The sequence below is a fragment of the Miniopterus natalensis genome, chromosome 4 (assembly GCF_054644295.1).
Source record: "Miniopterus natalensis isolate mMinNat1 chromosome 4, mMinNat1.hap1, whole genome shotgun sequence".
Lineage (NCBI taxonomy): Eukaryota > Metazoa > Chordata > Mammalia > Chiroptera > Miniopteridae > Miniopterus > Miniopterus natalensis.
This window is the reverse complement of record NC_142084.1, coordinates 87,442,085-87,464,524: the sequence shown is the minus strand read 5'-3', so window position 1 is coordinate 87,464,524 and position 22,440 is coordinate 87,442,085. Positions and strand designations below refer to the sequence as shown.

The 22,440-nt window shown below is 42.1% G+C and overlaps 1 protein-coding gene across 2 annotated transcripts in view; it reads left to right on the top strand.

The window, feature by feature from the left end:
• The window catches only part of GABRB2 (gamma-aminobutyric acid type A receptor subunit beta2), a 175,985-nt gene that overhangs the window by 132,276 nt on the left and 21,269 nt on the right, over positions 1-22,440 (top strand). For both annotated transcript variants that reach the window (XM_016214008.2, XM_016214007.2), the window contains exons 6-8: positions 8,468-8,605; positions 10,307-10,459; positions 13,955-14,199. In XM_016214008.2, coding sequence (XP_016069494.1) covers positions 8,468-8,605; positions 10,307-10,459; positions 13,955-14,199 — 536 coding nt within the window. The remainder of the gene's footprint in view (positions 1-8,467; positions 8,606-10,306; positions 10,460-13,954; positions 14,200-22,440) is intronic.

Here is a 22,440-nt window from a genome sequence, read left to right as displayed (position 1 = left end):
TGTCAGTGCCATGTTTAATGATGCATATATGTCTGCATGAGCAGCTTGTGGGCCATCAGGCTCCGAGGCCCTACCCTGCTGTTCACATAAGCCCTCTCACCAAACACAGTCCGGTCCATCTCAGCAAAAAAAAACACCTGATATCTGCCGCCTTTCCTCTCCAGGCCATGGTTACAGATTTAAGAATGCGTGCTCTCTCTTTATATAAGAGCTCACAATTGAGTACAGTAAGTCCCTCCCTTAACGTCAGTGATAGATTCTGTAATTTTAAGCAAAGGGCCTTATATGGAAACCAATTTCATCACTGGCTAATTGATATAAACAAGAGTTAAGTTCCTGGGGCTCCTTGTCAACATTACGACAAAACATTGAATGAGACAAGTTATTTGAAGATCTGCTGCATAGGAAATAGATTTCCTGCCAGAGAATTTAACTTGAATTTATCAAATGCTAATAGAGAGTATTATGCAAGCACAGAGGAAGGGGGTTCATATCTGGAGTTTAAAGGCAGTAGGAAAAATGTTCTTATTAGGTCATACGCCAGCAGTGCCTATCATAGGCCAGCCACACTTATAGACCAAAATTCCTCTGCTAGAGCATCCAGTGGACACTCCTAAATATGTGAGTCCTCAGCTGACCCCCTATCACAGTGAAGATGCATGAAAGGCTGGGTTCAGAAAGAGAAGCCCAGACCACTTAGGACATCAGTATGCTCGGCCTTCACTTCCTCTGCCACCTCCTATTAGAAAGCAGATGGGTTGGTGTAACGTTTGATGGCATTTATTACACAGCTGTGCTCAGCCCCTAGGCCATTCATTTGGTCTTGTTAATTTAAACATCTTTTATTATCACTCTTGAGTTAACAAAACTCTTCCGAGTGACCGTATCCCCTTGTCACCAGGGAACATTATTCCATCTGAGCTGTAGGTGTCAGCTGCCTCCAGAGGCAGTTGTGGCAGATTGGTTTCCAAAACCTGTCAGCCCAGAGAAGGGCATTAAGAGGGTCATGACCACTCCTAAGATACGTTTGGTCACCTAAGAATGACAATATATATTAAAAGTCAGCAACGTCAGAACGTTTCTTTCAGCGTAGGGGCCTTTGCTTCAGTGTGGCAGCTCCCTTTCCGGACTGATCCCAGCAGCACTGCCTTTCTTCATGACTCTGAGGCTGGTGCGCGGGAATCCCACACCCCAGGGTACGATGATGCCCAGGTTTATCATTTTAGCACCTCGCGATGCAGCAATGGTGCCTGTGCATCACTTCACTCTAAGAGGGGGATCTGGTGAGCCACAAGTAAAGGGTTAGCATGTTGACAGTTCAATCCAGCAACTTGTGTGAGCACCACACTTAATTATGACCTGTATTGAGGAGAAGGGCTGCAGAGAAGTCCCAGACTTGGGCCTTCACCCTCCAGGATAGTGTATTGGCTGGAACCAGCTCACCTACCCATCCCCTCGTGCAGAACTGGCTGTGAGAGCTATGAGTAGACATTCAAGCAGAGTGCTCTGGAAACATCAGGAAGGAAAGACAGAAGGATCCCAATTGGGGGGGACGGGGAGGCAGGGTCTTGGGAAAAGTGGAAGCTGAGGTGGGCACTTAAGTTGCGCAGAAATTCGATGTGAGAGAAAAATATTTCAGGTAATTGAAATAACTTGAACCAAAGCCTGGAGGTCAAAGGGTCCCTGATGCGGGCAGAAGATGGGAGCCTTGGAAGAGGAAGGAACGGAGCAGAAGCTGTGGCTCAGGGACATAGAAGCCCCAGCGAGGGGATTTTAATGCCTTGCTGAAGAATTTGCACTTAACTCTGAACCTGTGGGGAAGGCCATCAAGGAGTTCTCCATATTCTTGTTTTTTTTTTCATTTTGATTTTTCGTCTGTTTTTAGGCATAAAAATAGAACCTGCAGCCTTTTTTAAAAGTAAGTAATAAAAGCAGTGTGTATAGCGTAGATTAGAAGAAAGGGAAAACCTACAAGGTGGTTGACTAGTTTGCTGAGGAATATAAATAAAAGATGCAGAGATCCAATGCTAGAGGGGGATGTTCTCAGAACTAATGAGGCTAAATAGGCACATAAAACTGGCATGAATACAAATTTGCAGAAAACTTTAGCCCTAGTCCCATTTCTCTACTCTCTGCTCTTCCTGCCTTATTGGGGTCGTAGGGCATGGATTAGGAAAGCAAAGCAGCATCGCAAATATCACCGCTTGTCCCTCATCAGAGAGGCAGAACTGGGAGAAGATATTTTAATTGTGGAGCTTATAAAACCTTTGTTCGGAAGAAACACTGTTTTCCTCTGGGTCAGGCTGAATACCAGACCTTCCTTGCCTGACTCCTATGCCAAGGTAAATTGACTTTTTCTCTCTAAAAAATCTCCAAATCATTTGCTATGCAAAGGATGGTCCATGGGCAAACAGCATCCACACCACCTGAGAGTTTATTAGAACTGCAGTCTTGGGCTCCACCTCCTTAATCAGAGTTTGCATTTTTAAAAGACTTCCAGGCTATTTCTGTACATATTAAATTTGAGAAGTACCAGTCTATCCTTTTAGCCTCTGCCTCTCCTGTATTACTTCAGGCTTAGGGCTCAGGCATATGGGAAAAGCATCCTTGGGCAGAGGGGAGGATTCCCGGTAACCTAACCCAATCTAGTTTATAGGGATCTAATTAGATTCGTATGAGGGGTTTAAGGCAGTGTCTGACACCTGAGGGCTCTGCCAGTGACAGCTGTGATTATTATTATTGTTGTTGGGCTATTTTTAGTTATTTTTTAAAACTGGTTTCTCTTACTTGGACCACAAGCTTAATTGCTTCATCCTTCTAGACATAAGAAAGAAAGATTAAGAAGCATTGTGTAGTCTGGCTGGTGTGGCTCAGTGGTTGAACATCGACCTATGATCCAGGAGATCGGGGTTCGATTCCTGGTCAGGACACATGCCTGGGTTGCAGCTTGACTCCCAGTCAGGGGCGTGCAGGAGGCAGCCAATCAATGACTCTCTCACCATTGATGCTTCTCTCTCTCTCCCTCTCCCTTCCTTTCTCTGAAGTCAATAAAGATATATTTTTAAAAAAGAAAAACAAAAAGGAAGCATCGTGTAGCTAAACATGCAGGCGCAGTCTCCCGGTCACCCTGCTCCCCACACAGAGACAACAAATACTAAGATTTGCATTGGAATTCAAGTTAAGAAACGATCATTTAAGCACACAGTCTGATATTTTACTTGATTATGATTGATTTCCTATTCTTGTACATCATAAGATTTGAATTTGAAAAGAGTAATAACACAGAAATCGGGTCATCTTTGATGTGGGGCAAACCCTGGGCCTTTATTTGATGGTGTCCTTACCAAGATGCCACCGGGTATTCGAGTCTGACTTACCCTCGGCCCACGATTTTGAGCTGCTCGGGGTCTAGAAATGATCGGACAGCACAGAAATGGTGCCCAGTGGTCCATCCAAAGAGCAGACTGAAGAGCAAGCTGCGACTGAGGAGTCGGGGCAATCACTCAGTCTTTGGGACGTTTTCAGTCCTGAATGTAGAGTGGTGGCTGACAAGTGTGCCTCTCTGCCCCTTACGAGCTCCCTGCACCTTTAATGGGCCGTGGACTGGACTCAGTGTTGCGTTTGCACAGCGCACAGGCCCCGGCCTAGTGGAGTGGGCTCTGCCTGGGGCTGATGGACCTCGGAGGGACCTCGGAGTGAGTGGTGACAGTCCTCGCCTTCTTACACCCAGCACTGCAGCTTCCCCGAAACGTCTGTCTGCCTTGCTCCATTAAAAGGCAGTTTGATCTCTGTGGCTTGCAAATGTTTTTCTTCTCTCCTGGAAACTTTTTTTTAGAGGGGAAAAAATATTTAATCCACTAAAGGGGCAAGATTTGATTCTGGAGAACAGTGAGCCTTCTCAGGGGCTTCCTGGCTTTTCAGAGAACATTAACTAACTCACCCTAAAATGTGTGAATAACTCCAGCGTTTTATGGAATACACCTGGGTGGGCATGTTTTATATCCTAAAAATAAAATGTATCTGGTCAATAGGTTTGAGAAATTCCAGGAGTAAATAAAATTAAACAGGTTCTTTATTGTGGGCTTTCCTAAACTCTGTTAAATGTTAGTGACTGTAGGAGGGGGCCAAAATGTGCAGTGACTCCCCAATATACGGACTGTAGGAGCCTTTTCTATGAAGCAGGAGGGCAGTAATATGCTAATTTTTTTACAATGAGGGATTCAATTCAAAAACATTCTTAAAGTGCTGTGATAGACATATAAAGGGCAGATAATTTGAGATTAGATAGTTCTTAAAAAGTCGAAACCTCCCGTGACTAGTGTGAATTATCCCAATTACACTCGCCCATAATTCTCAGTTGTCACCAGTGGGTTGTGAAGGCTGAGAACAAACAGGTGAAAGCAACTGCTGTGCCACTGTATAACTGCCACTATGTTAGATCCAATGGGAGAGAGATAATCACCCAAGAACATTCAGTAGTCCATTGAGGAACCAAGTTGAAATAAGTAACAAGAAAACAATGAGTCACTTTAATTTCTCACTTGGAAAAAAAAATGATGTCATTGATCATTTATTTCTCCTGAATGTTCTCACCAGCCACAGCTATTTAATTTCTTGGTACAAGTTCATATTCTTTGTACAGTAAAATCCTTCTAAAATGAAATATTTACTTAGTAGGTAACAAAATAGACATGTAGACTGACTCTGAGAGAAAAAACTTTTTCAAATCCCCTTCACGTAATAGAATAATGTCATAATTGTGAGGACTCAATTATGTGAATGTTGTTAAAAATAGCATTTTTACTCCTTAGGTCCCATGTACTACATGCTTTTACCAGTATTTGAAAGACAGCATGTCTGTCATCCATGTCATATGTAGATTTCCATGTCTTATATTTATCTGTCCTGATTTGAGACTTGTAACACTTTATGCAGTTTTAAGTCCTCCAGGTAAATTCCAATACATTTGTATTTTGGATTATGCATAGGCCATCTGAATTTATCTGGGTTATGGTTTTAATTATAATGCAATAGAGTTTAATGATTCAGTTTCTAGAATCCCATGAACAAAATATAAAAGATAAATTTAATTTGCAAGACATTAATGAGGAGCTCCAGTACATCTCCTCCTTCTGATATCTTTTACAAGAAATCTAATTATTTTTCACTCATTATTATGAAAGCTGTAAAAGTCAGGTCATATATATTTGCATATGTTTTATTTTTTAATCACTTTGAGAGACTGCTAACTGTTCCTTTAGAGAAAATTCAAAGAAAAAGAAAACAAGCAAACTAGGTCTGTTTTCAGCTAATCCTACACAGCGTATTCCTGAGCTGGCTTTGAACTTGACCACCAGGGCACTGTCATGGATTGTTGGTCTTTCATCTTCACACATCGATGATGCAAGCGCATCCCTTTTCTTTCCATTTGCAACATTCTATACTTGGTTAACCCAAAATGAAGTCAAGAAGATTGAGGTTTTTAAGACGAGTACTAGCCAGGACGTATATACAACACATTGCTCTATGGTGTCAGATTCCAAAATCCTAAATGTCAGAATAACTTTCTAGTGTTTTATCATCATTTCCAAACACTTTGGAGGGCTCTGTAAGTGTCCTGCATTGAACAGCTAGGATTCTCATTGTGTAAGTCCTCACATGTGTTCATGAAATAACAGCAAGGGCGCATGTAGCTAAATATGAGCTTTTAAAATTTATTTTAAATAATCCTTATTTAAAAAGAAAGTATTAGCTAACCTTTTTAAGCATTATCTAGCCAGTACTGTTGTAAGTATTTTACAAGCAGCAACTCATTTTTCCTGCATAAAAACTCTGAGTAGTGATGCTGATGGTCATGATGATGATCCCAATTTACTGCAGAGAAAATGAAGGATAGGGAGCGGTTAGGTAACTTACTCAGCGATTACATTAGGAGAACTATATAACGAAGAACCTTTGAATTACTCTTAAGGGCTCTGTTATCCCTGGGTGTCTTTTCTCATTCACTCAGAAGATATTTGTTTAATGCCAACTATGTGCCAGGTACTATACCAGGACCAAGGGACAGAGGTTATAAACATGATGAATGCCTTCGCAATGCCAAGCATCTGGATAAACCACCATTGCCCAAGTCCACATGTGCATTAAATAATTATTTTATTAACTCACCTATATATTCAAGGTATTGTCCAGTAAGCACCTTGTCAAATATCTTGCCTTTTGATAAAGTTGGTGTTTCATAATGATGTTTCCGCCTACTAAACAGCCACTAGGCATCTCCTGTACAACTGCAGTGAAATGCCATAGCTGTTGCCTCTCCTGCAGAGAGCTTCTGTTAGGAGATCTGTAGTGATGGACAAAGAAGGTAGATACTGAAGAGAGGAAGCCACAGGACCAGAAACATGCTCCTCACCAAGTTGGACTTACTCCTCTACTGGAAATAATGAGAGTCGGCACTTCTCTTATCTTCTTTTGAAGATGGCTGCATTTGACAAATGCTTTTATAAAAACAAACAGAAAAATGATTACCTTCTGGTTTCATAAATACCTTTAATTATGTTTATATACCACAAGTTCAATTTTTCAATGCATTTCTAATTATCTAGGTTGATTCTAGGAGCAAATTTCTTTTATTTAGTTATTTTCAACTATTTTATCAAAGGTGGGATTGTCATTGACTTAAAACAGTTTTATAACTGAGATATTTGCACAAATAACAAATGGAAAATAGGATTATATTTGAGATGAAGCTCTGGACTGTGAAGGTTCCGTGGCCACATTAGGAAAGTTATGCTTTGGGACAGACACTTGGTTCTAAGGATTAGGTAAAGAATACAATGAGGTAGATTAACGGGGAGTTAGAACGTATTGTCTGAAAATCTAGACTTTCCTTTAAAATCGAAATTTTATGTGAAAGAAGACATTAACAAAAGAAAAGGCTGTAAATGAGATCATGCTAATAAAAATCTTGGTAGTATATAATAAAATTCTACAATTTTGATTACAATATAACTTATGATAGTTTCAACTAAACAAGCCTTTTTCAAATCATTAGCTATTATCCAAAAGTCTATAGTTGCAAAACCAGAAGCTCAAGTCTGAACAACAGTTCCAAAAAACTCTCACTTCTGCATCAGATAAAAATTGCTCCTATGAATAAAGAGGCTGCAGATTTCTAGAAAAGTTAAGACATTGCCTGAGCTGTGCTATGGTTGGTAGAAATTTTCAAATCAAGGGCATTGTAGTTGTTTGAAAAATAATTTGTTTGCACTTCTTGGCGATCTGACTCTCTCTTTGGAGGCAGTGTGGTTTATTCAAAACCCTAAGAGCTAAGACTCCGAGGAGCGGCATGCTAGTCCTTAGTGGTACACTAGCTAGTCACATGTCCAAAGGCGAAGAACTGAAGCAGAATTTTTAATTTGTTTCCTTGCTTTTGAAATTGGAGGAGCAGAATCTGTCCTATTTCCTATACTTGTAAAAACGCAACTATCGTGATGCAGAAGTTCTTTGAAGAGAGAAGTGTGATATGGGTGGGTTAGTTTGTATAATATCAATATTCGCTGGATTCCACTGCCTGCTTCCCCTTACGGCACAGTTCACAGCCTAGCTTGCGCTTATGCTTTGCAGTTGTATGCGTGCTAATTAGGGTACGTGAGCTGGTTCTACTCTGCCCCATGGATTGACAGGATCATTATAACAGAGGACGTGTCTTTATGATACAGAGTCCTATCCCCAGCATCTGTGCACTGATGAGCATAGTAGGTGCTCAGTAAATAACTGTCAAATGAATGGAAGCCTGCCTCCTAAAGGCTCTGTGCACTGATAGTGTACACTCTACATTTGTATTTATTCCTTAAAGCTGTTGGAATCAATGTCATTTTAAGGTTTGTTTGGGGGAGCCTTTTGGAATTCAGATATGCTGCAAAATCAGATTTGGAGTTCATGTCAATGAGTATTAACAAATTGATGACGTTCTTAACAATCACTATTCTTCTGACCTGAAATCCAAATATGTTGTAATTTAAATATCTTATTATTGAGGAGAGAGTCTGATAGCATTCAGTGCTGTACTGATAACTTAAATGATTTTCCTCTTCTTTTGTCTTCTCTTAGCGTGCCATCAGGGCTATGTAATAATATGATAATGTTTGAGAGAGTGAGATTCATAATCAGATAAACCTGGTTCAAGTCCCAGCTACTCTGCTTCCTAGTTGCAAGACTTACTGCAAGCTGTTCATTTCTCTAAGCCTTTGATGCCTCTCGTGGGCCTAATTATACTTCCCTAGTGAGTTTGTTGTGGGGATTAAATGCGCTGATATACTCTAGGTACTTAGCATGGTACCTAGCAGAGAATAATAGCCCTTAACTACCGCTATTATCATTTACATAGGTCATGTTCTAAACTTTATTCTGTTTTGTTTGTTTTTTGTTTTGTGTATCTGTATGTGTGTGTGTGTTTTCCTTACAGACGGATATACAACCGATGACATTGAGTTTTACTGGCGTGGGGACGATAACGCAGTAACAGGAGTAAAAAAGATTGAACTTCCACAGTTCTCCATCGTAGATTACAAACTCATCACCAAGAAGGTGGTCTTCTCCACAGGTTTGTATCGGGGAAGAGGGCTGAGGTAACGCAGTCTTCATCTTTTGTAAAAAGGGTTCACTTCTTTCCGGATTGGGTCCCAGGGAAGGATGGTGACTCTAGAAGCCAAGATCTGCTGAACACCCTCAGTTCCCCATCCATCCCATTGCTCATTTGCAACCCATCGGTTGTTTTCCTGAAGGCACCCCCAGCAAAGCTGAGCAGGCCAGCTCTGTGGCTCTTCTTTGCTAGAGGAAAGGACTAGTTGTTGGAGACAGAATAGAGCAGGAAATGAAGACTTGGGTCAGTTGTTCCCACAATTTTATGCATATCACAGAATTGATCATAATTATTTGAAATATACTGGGGACAACCAAGTCACAGTTCACTCAAGTCTGACCACAGTGCAATTCTCTAAAGAGAGTAGGGTAGAAGAATTTCACATTTCCCTCAAAGGGCAGGAGTTTCTTTACATAGCATCACCTCCTGTTTTGGAGCTAAAAGCTCTTCCAGATTTTGAGATTATCCCGATCCTTCACCATCCTACCCTTCCAGTATTGAGATTTTAAGTTATCAAACCTGGTTTCATCAGCACAAAATTTTAACAGGAAAGCCCAGCAAAGTAGTAACTTACTATATTGCCATTAAGGGAAAAAAAACAATAAGCCCACAGGAATATCCCTGTTTGTTTTCCTCATTGGAAGGAATCCCCCAGGCAGAAAGAGCTGGCCCCATAACTAAACTTAGAGCTTCCCCTCTGGTGAGGATCCGGGCGCTTCCTGTTGCCGCAGCAACGTCAGGCCAGAGTTGTATGGCTTAGTAAGAATATGCGGAGCCTCTTGCTTTAAAAAAAGAACAATAGCAAACTTTTCCTAAGTGTGAAATGAGTTCTTACTTAAAACACCCTTACTTTGATATTAAGAGTCAGTTACTCTTGGTTTAGCCTGAGTAAGAATTTTTTTCCCTCCACCCATACACACTGTTTATCAGTGTGAATCGTTTGTTCTGAGACTGTGCTCTGTTACATATATTGTCTGAAGTGTAAATCCCAGATCACCACAAAGAACCCAGCTTCAGGAATGTGATCCTTTCATTGTATCTCCCACAAATATTGCTCAGGAATCATGATCCTCCACCTTTCAGTGGGTCAGGGGTCCCTTTGGGACTTTGATGGATGCAGTGATTTTAGAAAAAAATAATGCATACGCATGAAAAACCTTCACAAGATTTCAGGGAGTTGCTACATTACCTGAAGTATAGCCATTGATCCCAGATTTAAAATCATCCTGGGATTTTGTGAGGAGCTCTCTTTTACTATCATGAGAGTGTCCTGCCTGATTGTCAAACAAGCAAACAAACAAAAAAAACTTATTGGATGGACTTACTGAGAAATAAGTGGGGGGGCGGGGGGAACACAGAGGCACTGTCCCAAATTGTCTTGTCCTCTACAGTTGTAGAGAATGAGTATTTTTTTCACCCAGAGCCGAGAAAACTGGGAATTCTTTTAATGCCTGAGGAGTAAGGGATGTGTTCAGCATGGAGTAACTCCTGCTAATTGACAACCTGGTGTCCTCAGGCATCCTTTGCAGAAGAAAGGGCTCTTCACCCGGAGCTAAAATTGAACTTGGGAGGATTCACAAACTGTTCATGGGCCTTTAAAGGAAAGCATCCTGTAAGTAAGTGTTGACTGAGAGTGATGATGCTCTACAATTGCCTTCCTAGGTTCCTATCCCAGGTTGTCCCTCAGTTTCAAGCTGAAGAGAAACATTGGGTACTTCATCCTGCAGACCTACATGCCTTCCATCCTGATCACTATCCTCTCCTGGGTCTCCTTCTGGATTAATTACGACGCCTCGGCTGCCCGAGTGGCATTGGGTAGGCCGCCTTCTGTCCACTTGCGGAGTCTGGCTCGTGTGTGTGTGTGTGTGTGTGTGTGTGTGTGTGTGTGTGTGTGTGTGTGTGTGTGTCCCAAACGCACTTTCCTTACCCTGGAATTCGTGACATATGATGAAACCGGACTGCACACATTACGAGGATTTGACTCAGAGACTTTGGGTGATCTGATTCAGCATTAAGTCAATTAAACACATATTAAAGCTCTTTCACGTCAAAATTAGTTAACTATTTAGCTGTTGGTAATGACGTTAGTCCCATCCGTGTGATATTTTTATTGAAGCATAGTTCATGTAATGTTGCTTGATAATTACTAAATTTATCTGTGCTTCCTTACCTGGGAAGACTTCCTTTCCATTTTTTTTTTTTTTTTGAGCAAGAAACCAAGAAATATAGTGTGTAACAAATAGCTAAGCAGAAAGAACTCTAAAGTCTTATGAATATTTTGGAGTAGCATGGCAGAGGGCAGGAAAAAAACCAAGTAAAAATTTAGGGAAATTATCTATGGCATCACTTATCTTATGCTAGATTTTCCTGTTGTTATAAGACCAGAGGAAGAGAATAAATTATATTTCATGGACATTTTTATGTTGCTGACTCCAGATGTACTAACTAAATTTATGGCCTTTTACACAATCTTTATTATTTTGAGTTCTAACTAATTCCTTTAAATGTTGAAATGTTAACTCCTCCACCATGAGATCTCAATTCAGTTGTTACTTCCTTGGAGAAGTCATTCATTTATTCATTCAGCAAGTATTTGTTGAACACCTACTATGCGCCACGCCAAGTACCCTAGGCTGGAGATAAAGCCGTGTCCTTCTGGAAGTTATGTCCCAGCAGCAGAAGATAGGCAGTACATTGACTAGCCATGCAAACTGTGTAATACCGTAAGTCTGTTGAGGGAAGTGAGCAAGGTAAGGGGGAGGTTGGTTGTTTCAGGGCGTGCACTGTAGAATAATCAGGGCAGGCCTTATTCAGAAATTCGCAGTGGAACAAAGACTCGAGGAGCATGAAAAGCCACAGTTGTCTGGCTAAGAATATTCCAGGCCATGGGCATGGCAGTGAGGTGGCCAGTGAGGCAAATGCAGAGAGTTCAGGAGTAAAGACAGCGTGTGTGGGAGGGGAAGAAAAGATTGTGAAGCGGTTTGGGGGCCATAATAAAGGCTTCACTTTTATGCTGAGCAAAATTAGAGTCAATGAGCAAAGAAGTGACATGATTTGATTTCAGTTTTAAAGGAATCACTTTGGCTGCTGTTGAGCTTGGACCGTCGTGGTTGAAGGAGGGAAGGGAGAAGTAATGCCCACCTGTTCTGAGTCAGGTCCCTGTGATTTAACCTCTTAAACTATAGAACTCCCCTCTGTAGACCAACCGCTGTTAAATTTATATGCATTTGGTTTGTCATGTCATTTTCCGCATGGTGCTGAAAGATCTTTTAGAGAAAGGTCCATATCTAATTTTGATTCCATTATGTCTGCAGCGTCTCTCATAGAAAATGTTGCTCAGGAAATATTTGCTGAAAAAGGAATGAATGAAATTTGTAAATATCTTATTTCAAAATGAAAAGTTGTCTATTTTATATCTACTTTAGGAATAATAGGTAATTTATTTACTTTTTAAAAGAAATTTTTAAGAAACTATGTGAAGAATTTATTACTAGATCAGAAATACCTTTCATGATATACATTCATACAGGATAATTGTAATTGACATAAAAAAGAGAAAAAATGAAATTGGAAAATGTTTCAAAAAGACTAATATTGTAAAAAAGATAGGAGAACTGTGAGACACCTAGCTGTAAAGCAAGACCAGGGTTTTTCTGGCCATACTCAGCATCAGATGCTCAAATTTATTTTTTCTGTATCTGTTTTAAGAGCATGTGTGAAAACAAAACAAAAATTGTGACTTTATTACAGAGAGAAAATTAATCAGGAAACTTATGTTCCAAAAAAAAGTCAAAGAAATGAAACCTTAACTACCGGGATGTGTTACAGGTAGTGTTTAAGGACACGGGTTTCTGAGTCAGAGATCCCGGTTCACATGTTGGCTATAACCCCCCATGTGTGATCTGGACTCTGAGCTCTGCCTTTTTTCACAAAGCTGGAGCTTGTCATACTCAGGATTCTGGGCCACAGGGGCTTTTTCCAGCATTCTCTGTCTATCCCTCCAGTTACACCTTTGAGGGAAACTACTCCCCATGGATAGCAGTGCTCACTCACCTGGATGAGTAATTATAGTTATAAATGCCATCACCTAGTGTGGCATTGCCCGTGAGGAATCTTGTAATACTTCTTTATAATTTATCTGTGTGTTACTCGCCTAGGTGCCCAGCCTACAAACATGAGGGTTAGATTTCGACTTCTCTATTATCCTCCCATTCCGAATTTTTACAGTCATTTGTCCGTATCATCTATATAATGCACTGATTGATTTTAGTACCGTTGTGATTATTTCATTTCCCCTTGCTAACAGATTATTCTGAGAAACTCTTAAGGCGTGTTCTTTCTTCCTGTCTTGCATGCTTCTCTGAACCCCACAGCCGCCAGAGCGATGATCATAAACGCAGTGTGTCCTGTATCTCCCTGCCTCCGGCTGGTCAGTGGCCCCAGGTTGCCTGTAACTTCAAGTTCAGACTCCTGGGTGGGCTCTGCATTTATGCCTCTCCTTTAGGGAGCCCTTGCCTATCCTGCAGTCTCCCCGCCATCCTTTCCACCATATCCTCATGTACCTATGTTGGCTTTTTCAGAGCTTTTGGGCGATCTGTATACTTTCACCCCGCAAAGCAAGCCCCCCTTTCCCACAGAAAGCTGTCTCCAGCACCAGCGCCCCGAGGTCTCACTCACAGTTGACCTTCAGCCCCTGGGTGCCTGGGTGACCCCCCCCATTCTTCAGAGCGCAGCTCCAAACCCAGCCACGGCGCACGGCTGGCGGCTTCCTCCAGTCCTCAGCTCAGCCTGCACACGCGTTAACGCAGCAGCATTTAAGTCGCTTTCCAGCCCCTTCCCGCTAGATATACAACTGCAACTGTGAAAATATAACTAGCTGGCTGGGCGTGGCTCAGCAGTTGAGTGTCGACCTAGGATCCAGGAGACAGCGGTTTGATTCCCGGTCAGGGCACATGCCCAGGTTGCGGACCCATCCCCAGCAGGGACGTGCAGGAGGCAGCCGATCAATGACTCTCATCATTGATGTTTCTCTCTCTCTCCCTCTCCCTTCCTCTCTTTGAAATCAATAAAGATATATTTTTTTAAAAAATAACTAAAGAAGGGTTCTAAAATGATACACATTTACTACAAATTAATGATTTATGCGTATCTCCAGGGCCTGCCACAGAGCTGGAATATAATAAGTGCCCAGTAAATATCCCGTGGCATACATCAATGACTAAAAGAATGCAGTAATCTTTCCAGCTGTAACGAGAGCAGAAAGGACCTAGGAGCATTGTTATTCTAACTCTCAGTGTTTTTTTCTCCCAGGAATTACAACTGTCCTTACAATGACCACCATCAACACCCACCTCCGGGAGACTCTCCCTAAAATCCCCTACGTGAAGGCCATTGACATGTACCTGATGGGGTGCTTTGTCTTTGTTTTCATGGCCCTTCTGGAATATGCTTTGGTCAACTACATCTTCTTTGGGAGGGGACCCCAACGCCAAAAGAAAGCAGCCGAGAAGGCTGCGAGCGCCAACAGCGATAAGATGCGCCTGGATGTGAACAAGGTAAATCCCGCGGGTGGGGGCGCCCTCCTTGCTTCTTAAACTAGAAGAATGCCAGCAATATAGGTCAAAGGTCTGGTCTCACCAAGGAGGAAACCAAGACCCAGGGATGGGAATGGGTGATTTTCCCCAAATCATAAAGATAATGAGCGATGGAGACGCGGTTACAGCCCAAGTTTGTGACGCAACACTTAGATGTCCTTTACCCTGTGCTCACTTTGGCAGCACGTATACTAGATAAACTCTGCCTTAATACTAAGGTTGCCCAAAGCACAGTAGTCTGCAAACCACCTTTGTGACTTTTTCAGTATATACGTACGATGTGTGCTACTATTTACTTTATATTTATTTAAATTTACTCACATTATTTAAATTTATTTAAGAAAGGAATTTCATATCCCATAAATCACTATTATTTGCTAAAAGATCATCTTAGGTATAAATAAATAAAAACGTAATGATGTCATCAAATTCTAGGTTATACTAGCTGAAGGCTCTGGGCCTGAGCTGTGCATGTTCTTGCATTTAAAGGGGAGATAAGCAAGTACAGAGATGTACTTAAGACCTGCCAGCAGCAGCAAACTGAGGCTTTCTCCTTGAAGTCGTCAGAAGGGTAGAGAGAGGAGTGTAGGAGGAGGGAAGAATCATTTTCCCCCAAGTGATAGATAATTACTCAATGCCTTGCTCATGTGCCACTTAAAATCCCTGAAGCGTTTGACTACAGGAGGCCACTGCCTTACATAGGCAAAGGATCATTCCCACACAGTTGTAAACCCGGTTCATTCTTTAAGGCAGTGTTCTCAGCCTTCAGTGCCTGGTTCAGTGACTGGGAGAGCAGTAAAAATACTGAAGCCTGGGTTTCTTCCCCAGAAATTCTGGTTTGATTGTCCTGGAGCATGCCGGGCATCATAGTTCAGAGTGCTGGAACTAGGAAGACAGTAATACTTCTAAACCATCCAGAATTATTAACCATACCACTAATTATTTAATTGACATTTCAGTATTTTCAATGTCAATTTAATTCCAAGGACAGAACACCATAAATAATGTCTACCATTGAGTTTTATTTGGAGCAAATCCAGCGAAAGCTTCTGATTCACTGATATTTCTACATATCCATAGGTCTGATCATTGATGATCTATTCTCTGATCAAATGCAGCCCTTTCCTGGGAGACATTATTTGTAATGATGCAAACCTTAAATATGGCCCTTGAAAGCCAATTACCCACAGGTCTGGGAAACTCAGTTTCTTGCCAGTGTCTGAGGTTTCACTTATTGAAAGCTGTCAATAGATTCCAACGTAACATTATGGCTCTCCCAGACTGTCACATGAGACAATGCTATTTAAGCCCATTTTATGATTGTCCTGATACAGTGGCCTTAATAAAGAAAAGAAAATGAATAAATAAATAAAAGCTAGCTCATAGGACGGCCATTTGAAATGAGTCTAAATCAATTGCCTAACGCAAAGCTGACTTAATACCATCTGACCTTTTTTCACTTTCCTCTGTCAAATTTTTTTCATACCAATTTGCATTTAAATGACAAACTTAAGACCCAGAAAGTGTCAGTTTTACGGCAAACTGAACCTGGAGCTCCAGATAGTTTTAAATTCAGTGTGCTGAGATGGAGATGCCCCATGGTGATGAAAAAGCTCATCCTCTTGGACCTACAATTCAGAACCTAGAATATGAGAAAAACAAATATACCTAGAGTTCTTCTAGTACAGTAGTCCTCAAAACTCCAGCACACTTGCCCCCAGAGGACCATTGACCATGTCTGTAGATATTCTGGGTTGTCAAAACTGGGGGTAGGAAATTGCTTCTGGTATCTAGTGGGTAGGTAGAGGCCAGGGAGGCTGCTGAACATCTACAGGGCATCACACAGCCTCCCCATAACAGAGTTGTCCATCCCAGAATGTCAGTGTCACTGAGCTAAAAACCCCTGCTCTAGTCTAATTCCCTGGTTTTAAACACGAGAAACTGAGCCCCAGAAACAATAAGATGTTTGTCCTAGTCTCAAACCCTTTAAGACAAGTGGTTTCTCCATTTCTTTGATCAGCAAGCATAGAATCAGGACAGCAGGAGTCATTTAGCACAGTGTTACTGAAGAAGTATTTTGAGGTCAGTCAGGTTCAAGATTTAGTCTCTGTTTAATAGTTGTGTGACAATAGGCAAAAGAAAGTCATCCTCCATAACCTTCAGTTTCCCCGTCTGTAAAGTAGGGTGGATTCCTCTTTCATAGGTTTTTATGAAGATTACTTATATAATGTATAGAGAGGGCAACATAGTCCCCAGTACATGGTAAGCGCTCAGTAAGCGGTAAATACTAATAAAACATTAAAATTTTATAAGCAGTAGACATTTTTACTTTTTAAAGTAAAATTTACAGTCTCCGGACCTATTGGTGAAGCTTGCTTGTGTGTTTTACATGAATGGCGTGTAGGATGCAATCTCGTCCCTAAAAGAGGGAATTATCTACAGAGGAATGTTTCAGGTTAGAAGCTGTCAAGTCAAAGCAGGGAAATCCTTTATCAACAGGTATTAGCTTTAAAACGAACCACTTCAAACCTGATCAGTTATTTCTTAGGTCAGAATACTTACAGCTGTCTTGACTAAATTAAAACAAAAAGGTGACCACCTAGCATCCCAGACGCCCATGGTTTCCTTTTGCGCCTGGCACGAACGCTTAGGGGATCCACCCTGGGCCCTGATTGCACATTTGCTTTCCTTTGTGTGGGCGTCATGAATAATGCCACTCTATTTTTTATCAAGAATGTCTCTTTTTTCCAACTGTAATTCTTAAGTGTTTTCTCCCCCCAAAGATCGGGCACATATAATCAACTAAGTATTGTTGGCTGCTCTGGAAAAATCAGTTGGTAGGGAAGGGACTGACTTTTTTGTGTTCCTTTTGATGGTTTCCTAGAGATGGGAGCTGCAAGTCAGGTCATCCAAAGGGATTTTTATAGTGTGCTCTCTGTCCTGAGGTCAGGGAGGAGTGAAAACGCAGGAGCGCACGTTGCTTCCATGGCATGCTTTCACACTTTTCCGATCTCTTCTCTATTAATTTCCTGTAAGTCTTTATTTTAACAAGAGTATCTGCAGCTCTTAACACAGTTCTTATCTTGTCATTTTATGCATATACTAAAACTCTTCAGGAAAGTCAAATATTCAGGGTTGCACAGCAAAGTAAACAAAATCTCTGAGGCTCAAGTTGGGTTTTCCGTTCCATAGTCAGTGTATCACCCACTGTGCTAACAGGTGAAAAAATAATATAGAATTAAAAAGCCGATTCCACATTAGTTTATATATTCGTTTCACCTGAAAAACCCACCTGTCTACACATGAGAGTCTAGAACTGACAAGAAATGTCACTTTCACAGTTGTCTTCACGTGACAAATTAAGTTGTAAAATACTAAGATTCTTAAAAATAAACCTCAAGCCAAGAGGCCTACTGAACATTTCTTTTTCCCAAGTCTTCTGGAGTAGTAAAAAAAATTAAATCTCTGTCCTAATGTTAGAAGATTCTTTCCCATTATCTTTTGCATTCTGCTATTTATGTGTGTTTGTTTCCTTATAGAATTTGCTTTGGATTAATTTTACCCACTTTTCTTGCTTATGTCTTCAAATTTCCAGCTCTCCTTTTCTTTCATTGAAGCTTCACGTTGTTTTCTTGTTTATTTTTCTGCCAATAACTAAGTATATACATATTTGAGAATTTAGTTACTCCTGCCTCTCCACCATGTTGATTCTTGCGTATCTGAAATGCCTCTGATATCTTTACTGTTGAGAGACCCATAACCACCAGGTTTCCAAATAAAGCTGCTCCAAAAATACCTCCATATGGGGCCATTCTTCATTCCAAATTTATGGGTGTTGTCTCTGTATTAAAATGGGACCCAAAATCGATCCTTGTGGGACCCAACTGGCATCTCCTCCCCAACTAGACGGACTACCAATTACGATTTCTCTCTCTATACGGTTAGATAGCCAGTTTTTAATCCATTTACTTGTATTTCTGTTGGGGCCAATTTGTTTGGCTGATCCCTTTAAACTAATGTGTGCGACATTTGCCGACACCCTATGGACTTGCACCCACAGAGAGTGGGGAGGCTTCGGTTTCTGTGAGACCCTGGGGGCCTTCCCGGGCTTGCTCTTGTGAAGCGCAGCTCTCACGGGCCTCGGATTCCGCCGACCCTCAGTCTCGGTGGCTGTGCTAGAGAAGGGAGCCAAGGAGCCGTGTCTTTAGAGTCCCGTTCATTTGTATTGGGAGGACCGAGTGCCATCAGAGGCCCTGGCATTCCGGGGTCCCTTGTGTTTCTTGTGGTTAGTGCATTTCTTCTGTTGGTTGGCTCCAAATCCAGGAACCTGTTTTTTGCCCTAGATTATTAATGTGTGCCTAAGAATGTTATGTTTGTGTCAAGTCCTTGCTGCTTTGTTGTTATTTATTTTACGAATAAGTACTATCTCGGCAGATCCAGTGCTATTTTATTGATAGGAAGGAGGCAGTAACTGAGGTTGTTCTTCATCAAAACTCTTAAATGAAATTTTCCAAAGAAAGCCTATTTTTTGGCTGATACTTAGAGTTTAGTTTCTGAATCCTTGTGCCTACAATTCTTAATCACCAAATCGTCATTCATATTGGCCTCCGTTTTGGAGGAGGGGGAGCAGGAAGGGGGGAGGAGGAAGGGGAGAGGGGCAGGAAGGGGGAGGGGCAGGAAGGGGGAGGGGCAGGAACAGGGATAATGATGATCCTGCTGGCTGTCACCATTCCACCTTATCACACACTACTTGTCCAACTTCAGGTTTTTAAAATGTCCCTTTCTCGGTGAGGCAGCAAATGATAGGAGATGCTTTGAGCCTGTGCTGAGGGCCTGGCGCCATGTGAGCTGTGTCACTGTCTTCCGAGGATCGTGCTCCTCAGCCTTACTGCTGCCCCTCAGATCCCTGGGTGCCCCGTTACTGCCCTTGGGGCGGGGAGCAGGTGTGGTTAACCTGTTAAATCACGACTCTGTTTTGGTATTTAAGGTGGTTTAACCCCATTACTTGTACTCCACATAGTGAGTGGTATTAACTGGACTGTGGGAGGTGTTGGAAGCCCTGTTAATCGCCGTTTGGGCCCCAACCCCTGGGCATCCCGGCCCTGCTGCGTGTGCTCGCGCAGGTGACCTCCTTTGCGTCGTGGCTGCTGCTCTTGTTTGGATCCTAGCTCCTGTTTCTGAAACTGAAGTAGACTGCTCTGCCTGGGCAGTGTTGTAGGTGGATTTAGAAGAAAATTCCTGGCAGTCGGAGTTTGGGTTTATGATGAAAACAGTTGTATTTTTTCAGAATCAAAGTATATTACATGATTGGTCTAATGGCTGGGTAAAGTCACATGGAAATTCAGAAAATCCTCAGATCATGATATTTTAAAGAAAACGTGTCCCTTCGGTGCACGGAATTGTTCAGCTGATAGCTTGAAAGAGTTAATGACACTCTGATGACATGTTAAAGAGAGTGCTCGATGATTTTCATTGAAATACTAACCCCGATGTCTTCTGCTTTTATATTTTCCCTTGTTGGGTAGGTTTGTCTTTATTCTACCCCTTGAGTTCTCTTTTAGGTTCATATTTAAAGTGTGAAATAAGGACTAGTCATCGAAAGTTTGAATAATGAGCTGTGTAACATGTAAAAGCACCGCGATGTATGTGAGCGTCCTCAGAGGCACCGGGGTGCTCTGGGGAGAGGGTGCCTTTCGAATCTGACTCAGCCGGGCTCAGTCAGGCGTGGTCTCTTACGAGCCGGGTGACATTAGATGTGTTTAGACTTCCCATCCCTCGAGTTCCTCAACTAAAAACTGAAACACTAATTTCTGCCTCATTGAGCTACCGAGAGCATTAAATGAGACAATTAAGGGCCTTATATGGTGCAGGCTAAGAGCACGCAATAGATAGTTGCTATTATTCTGGAGGTGGCAGCAGGGAGTGTGTATGTGTTTCAGGGGTTCTGCTTCTAGCTCTGTTACTATTTTTCTGATTATAAAACTAATGCATGATCATTCTTTTTAAAAAAAGTACAAAAGGCAATGAAAACCACCTAAACCCCCACACCCAGATATAATCAGTCAACACTGCCTTTTATTCACAGTTAGTGATATGTTTTTACATAAATAATTTTGCTCTATTGTGTAGACTGCTGTTTTCCACTTACCTTTTTGTATCTTTAAATATAAGAACACATCATTTCTAATAGCTACAATATATTTTATTGAATTTATGTAACAAGCACCGGTCCTTAGATATTTGCATTGTTTCTCAGTGGTTTCCTGCTATAAACAAGTCCGAAATCAGCATCCCATTGCTGACACATTTGTACATGATCGACTCCTAGTCTATTTTTAAAATGGAATTTCTGGGTCAAAAAGCATGTGCCTTTAAACAGTGATGCATATTGCCAAATTGTGAGCATGGCAGTGCACACGCGTGCGCACACACACACACACACACACACACACACACACACATCGCCTAGCCCTTAAAACGGCAGAGAGGAAACTGTCTTGCTGTCAGAAGTGTTAGAGAAGTGGAGACAGAAGGAACCCAAACCCATGAGCAGCTTTCCCCGCCCTGTCCAAAGGCATGGGTAATAAAACAGCAGCGGAGCAGGACAAAAACAGCACGCATGGCAAAGAGGCTCTGCAGAGGCGGGGATGCGTGATCAGAGCCGGCGCTGGTGCAGACGGAAGCCAGAGCAAGCCCCACGCAGGCTGGATCCGAGCAGAGGGGAGGCTTTCTAAAAGGCCCCCCTCGAAGCGAAGCATCTACACGGAGAGACAGCGTGGCAGCTGTCCAGGAAAACGGCCAGTGGGTCCGCTTCTCTCTCTGCCTCCCCCTCCTGCAGGCTTTGCACACACATGACAGAAAGAGAGAAACTCAGCATGCACAAGACACATAATGCCTTTTATTAGAAAAAAATACTTCAGGGTAAGTTAAACATTTTCATAACAGGAGGGGCTTTTTGTTTTTTATGAAAAATTGAAAGAGAGTATGAAACAAAAGGTAAAAGATGAGATGAGAAACAAGAGGTAATTAAAAAGGCAAAAATGAGCCTGGCCAGCGTGGCTCAGCAGTGGAGCGTTGACCTAGGACCCAGGAGATCGCAGTTCGATTCCCAGTCAGGGCACAGGCCCGGGTTGCGGACTCGATCCCCAGCAGGAGGCAGCCGATCAGTGACTCTCATCATTGATGTTTCTCTCTCTCTCCCTCTCCCTTCCTCTCTCTGAAATCAACAAAAAGATATATTTAAAATAAAAAGGCAAAAATGAAAGCCAAACCACCTTTATAGAAACTAATAATAAATCTAAAAACAGTGAGAAGAAGAATCATTATGGCAAACATCAAGGCATTAACACAAAGTTGAGGCTGTAGAAAATTATGCCAAATGCAGAGGAAAAGAGATGTAGAGATATAAACGTCTTAGAGTAAACCCGGTAAACATATAGGACAGCAGTCTTTAAGATGCACAACCATGATGTCAGTGAAGGACAGATGGAGAAAATGGAACAGAGAAAATACGGCCATGTGTCACTTAACGATGCGGGTGTGTTCTGAGAAATGCATCCTTAGGTGATTTTGTCGTCGCCCAAACATCCTAGGGCGCACTTACACAAACCCAGACGGCGCGGCCCGCGACACACCGGGGCTGCATGGTGGAGCCTGCTGCCCCCAGGCTACAGCGTGCTACTGAACAAAACAACGCAGGATGAAGCCAGGCACAAGGGAACGGCGCAGCCAGGAGACACCGTGAACAGGGCTGGGTGAGGCTGCTGCCGGCTTCCCAGCGTATGTCTGCAGCAAGCTGTTCGTAGTAAGTAGAAAGAGTACACTCTAAAGTAGTAATAAAAAGGACGCTACAGCAATTACGCAAACCAGTAACATCGCCGTTAATTATGCCTATCAGGTATTAGGCAGCATGTGCTATCGTTTTATACAGCCGCAGGAGCTTGTTTACGCAGCGTCGCCACAAGCACGCGAGCAGGGTGTTGCCCTAAGGCATTGGAATGGCTTTGTCACTAGGCGATAGGAATTTGTCAGCTCCGTTATAACCTATGGCAGGATTTTCAACCTTCTTCATCTCGTGGCACACACAGACTAATTACTAAAATTCTGCGACACATCAAAAAATAAATTTTTTGCCGATCTCATAAAAAAAATAGGTATAATTTTGGTTCATTCACACTGGACGGCTCTTGTTGTGTTGGCTGT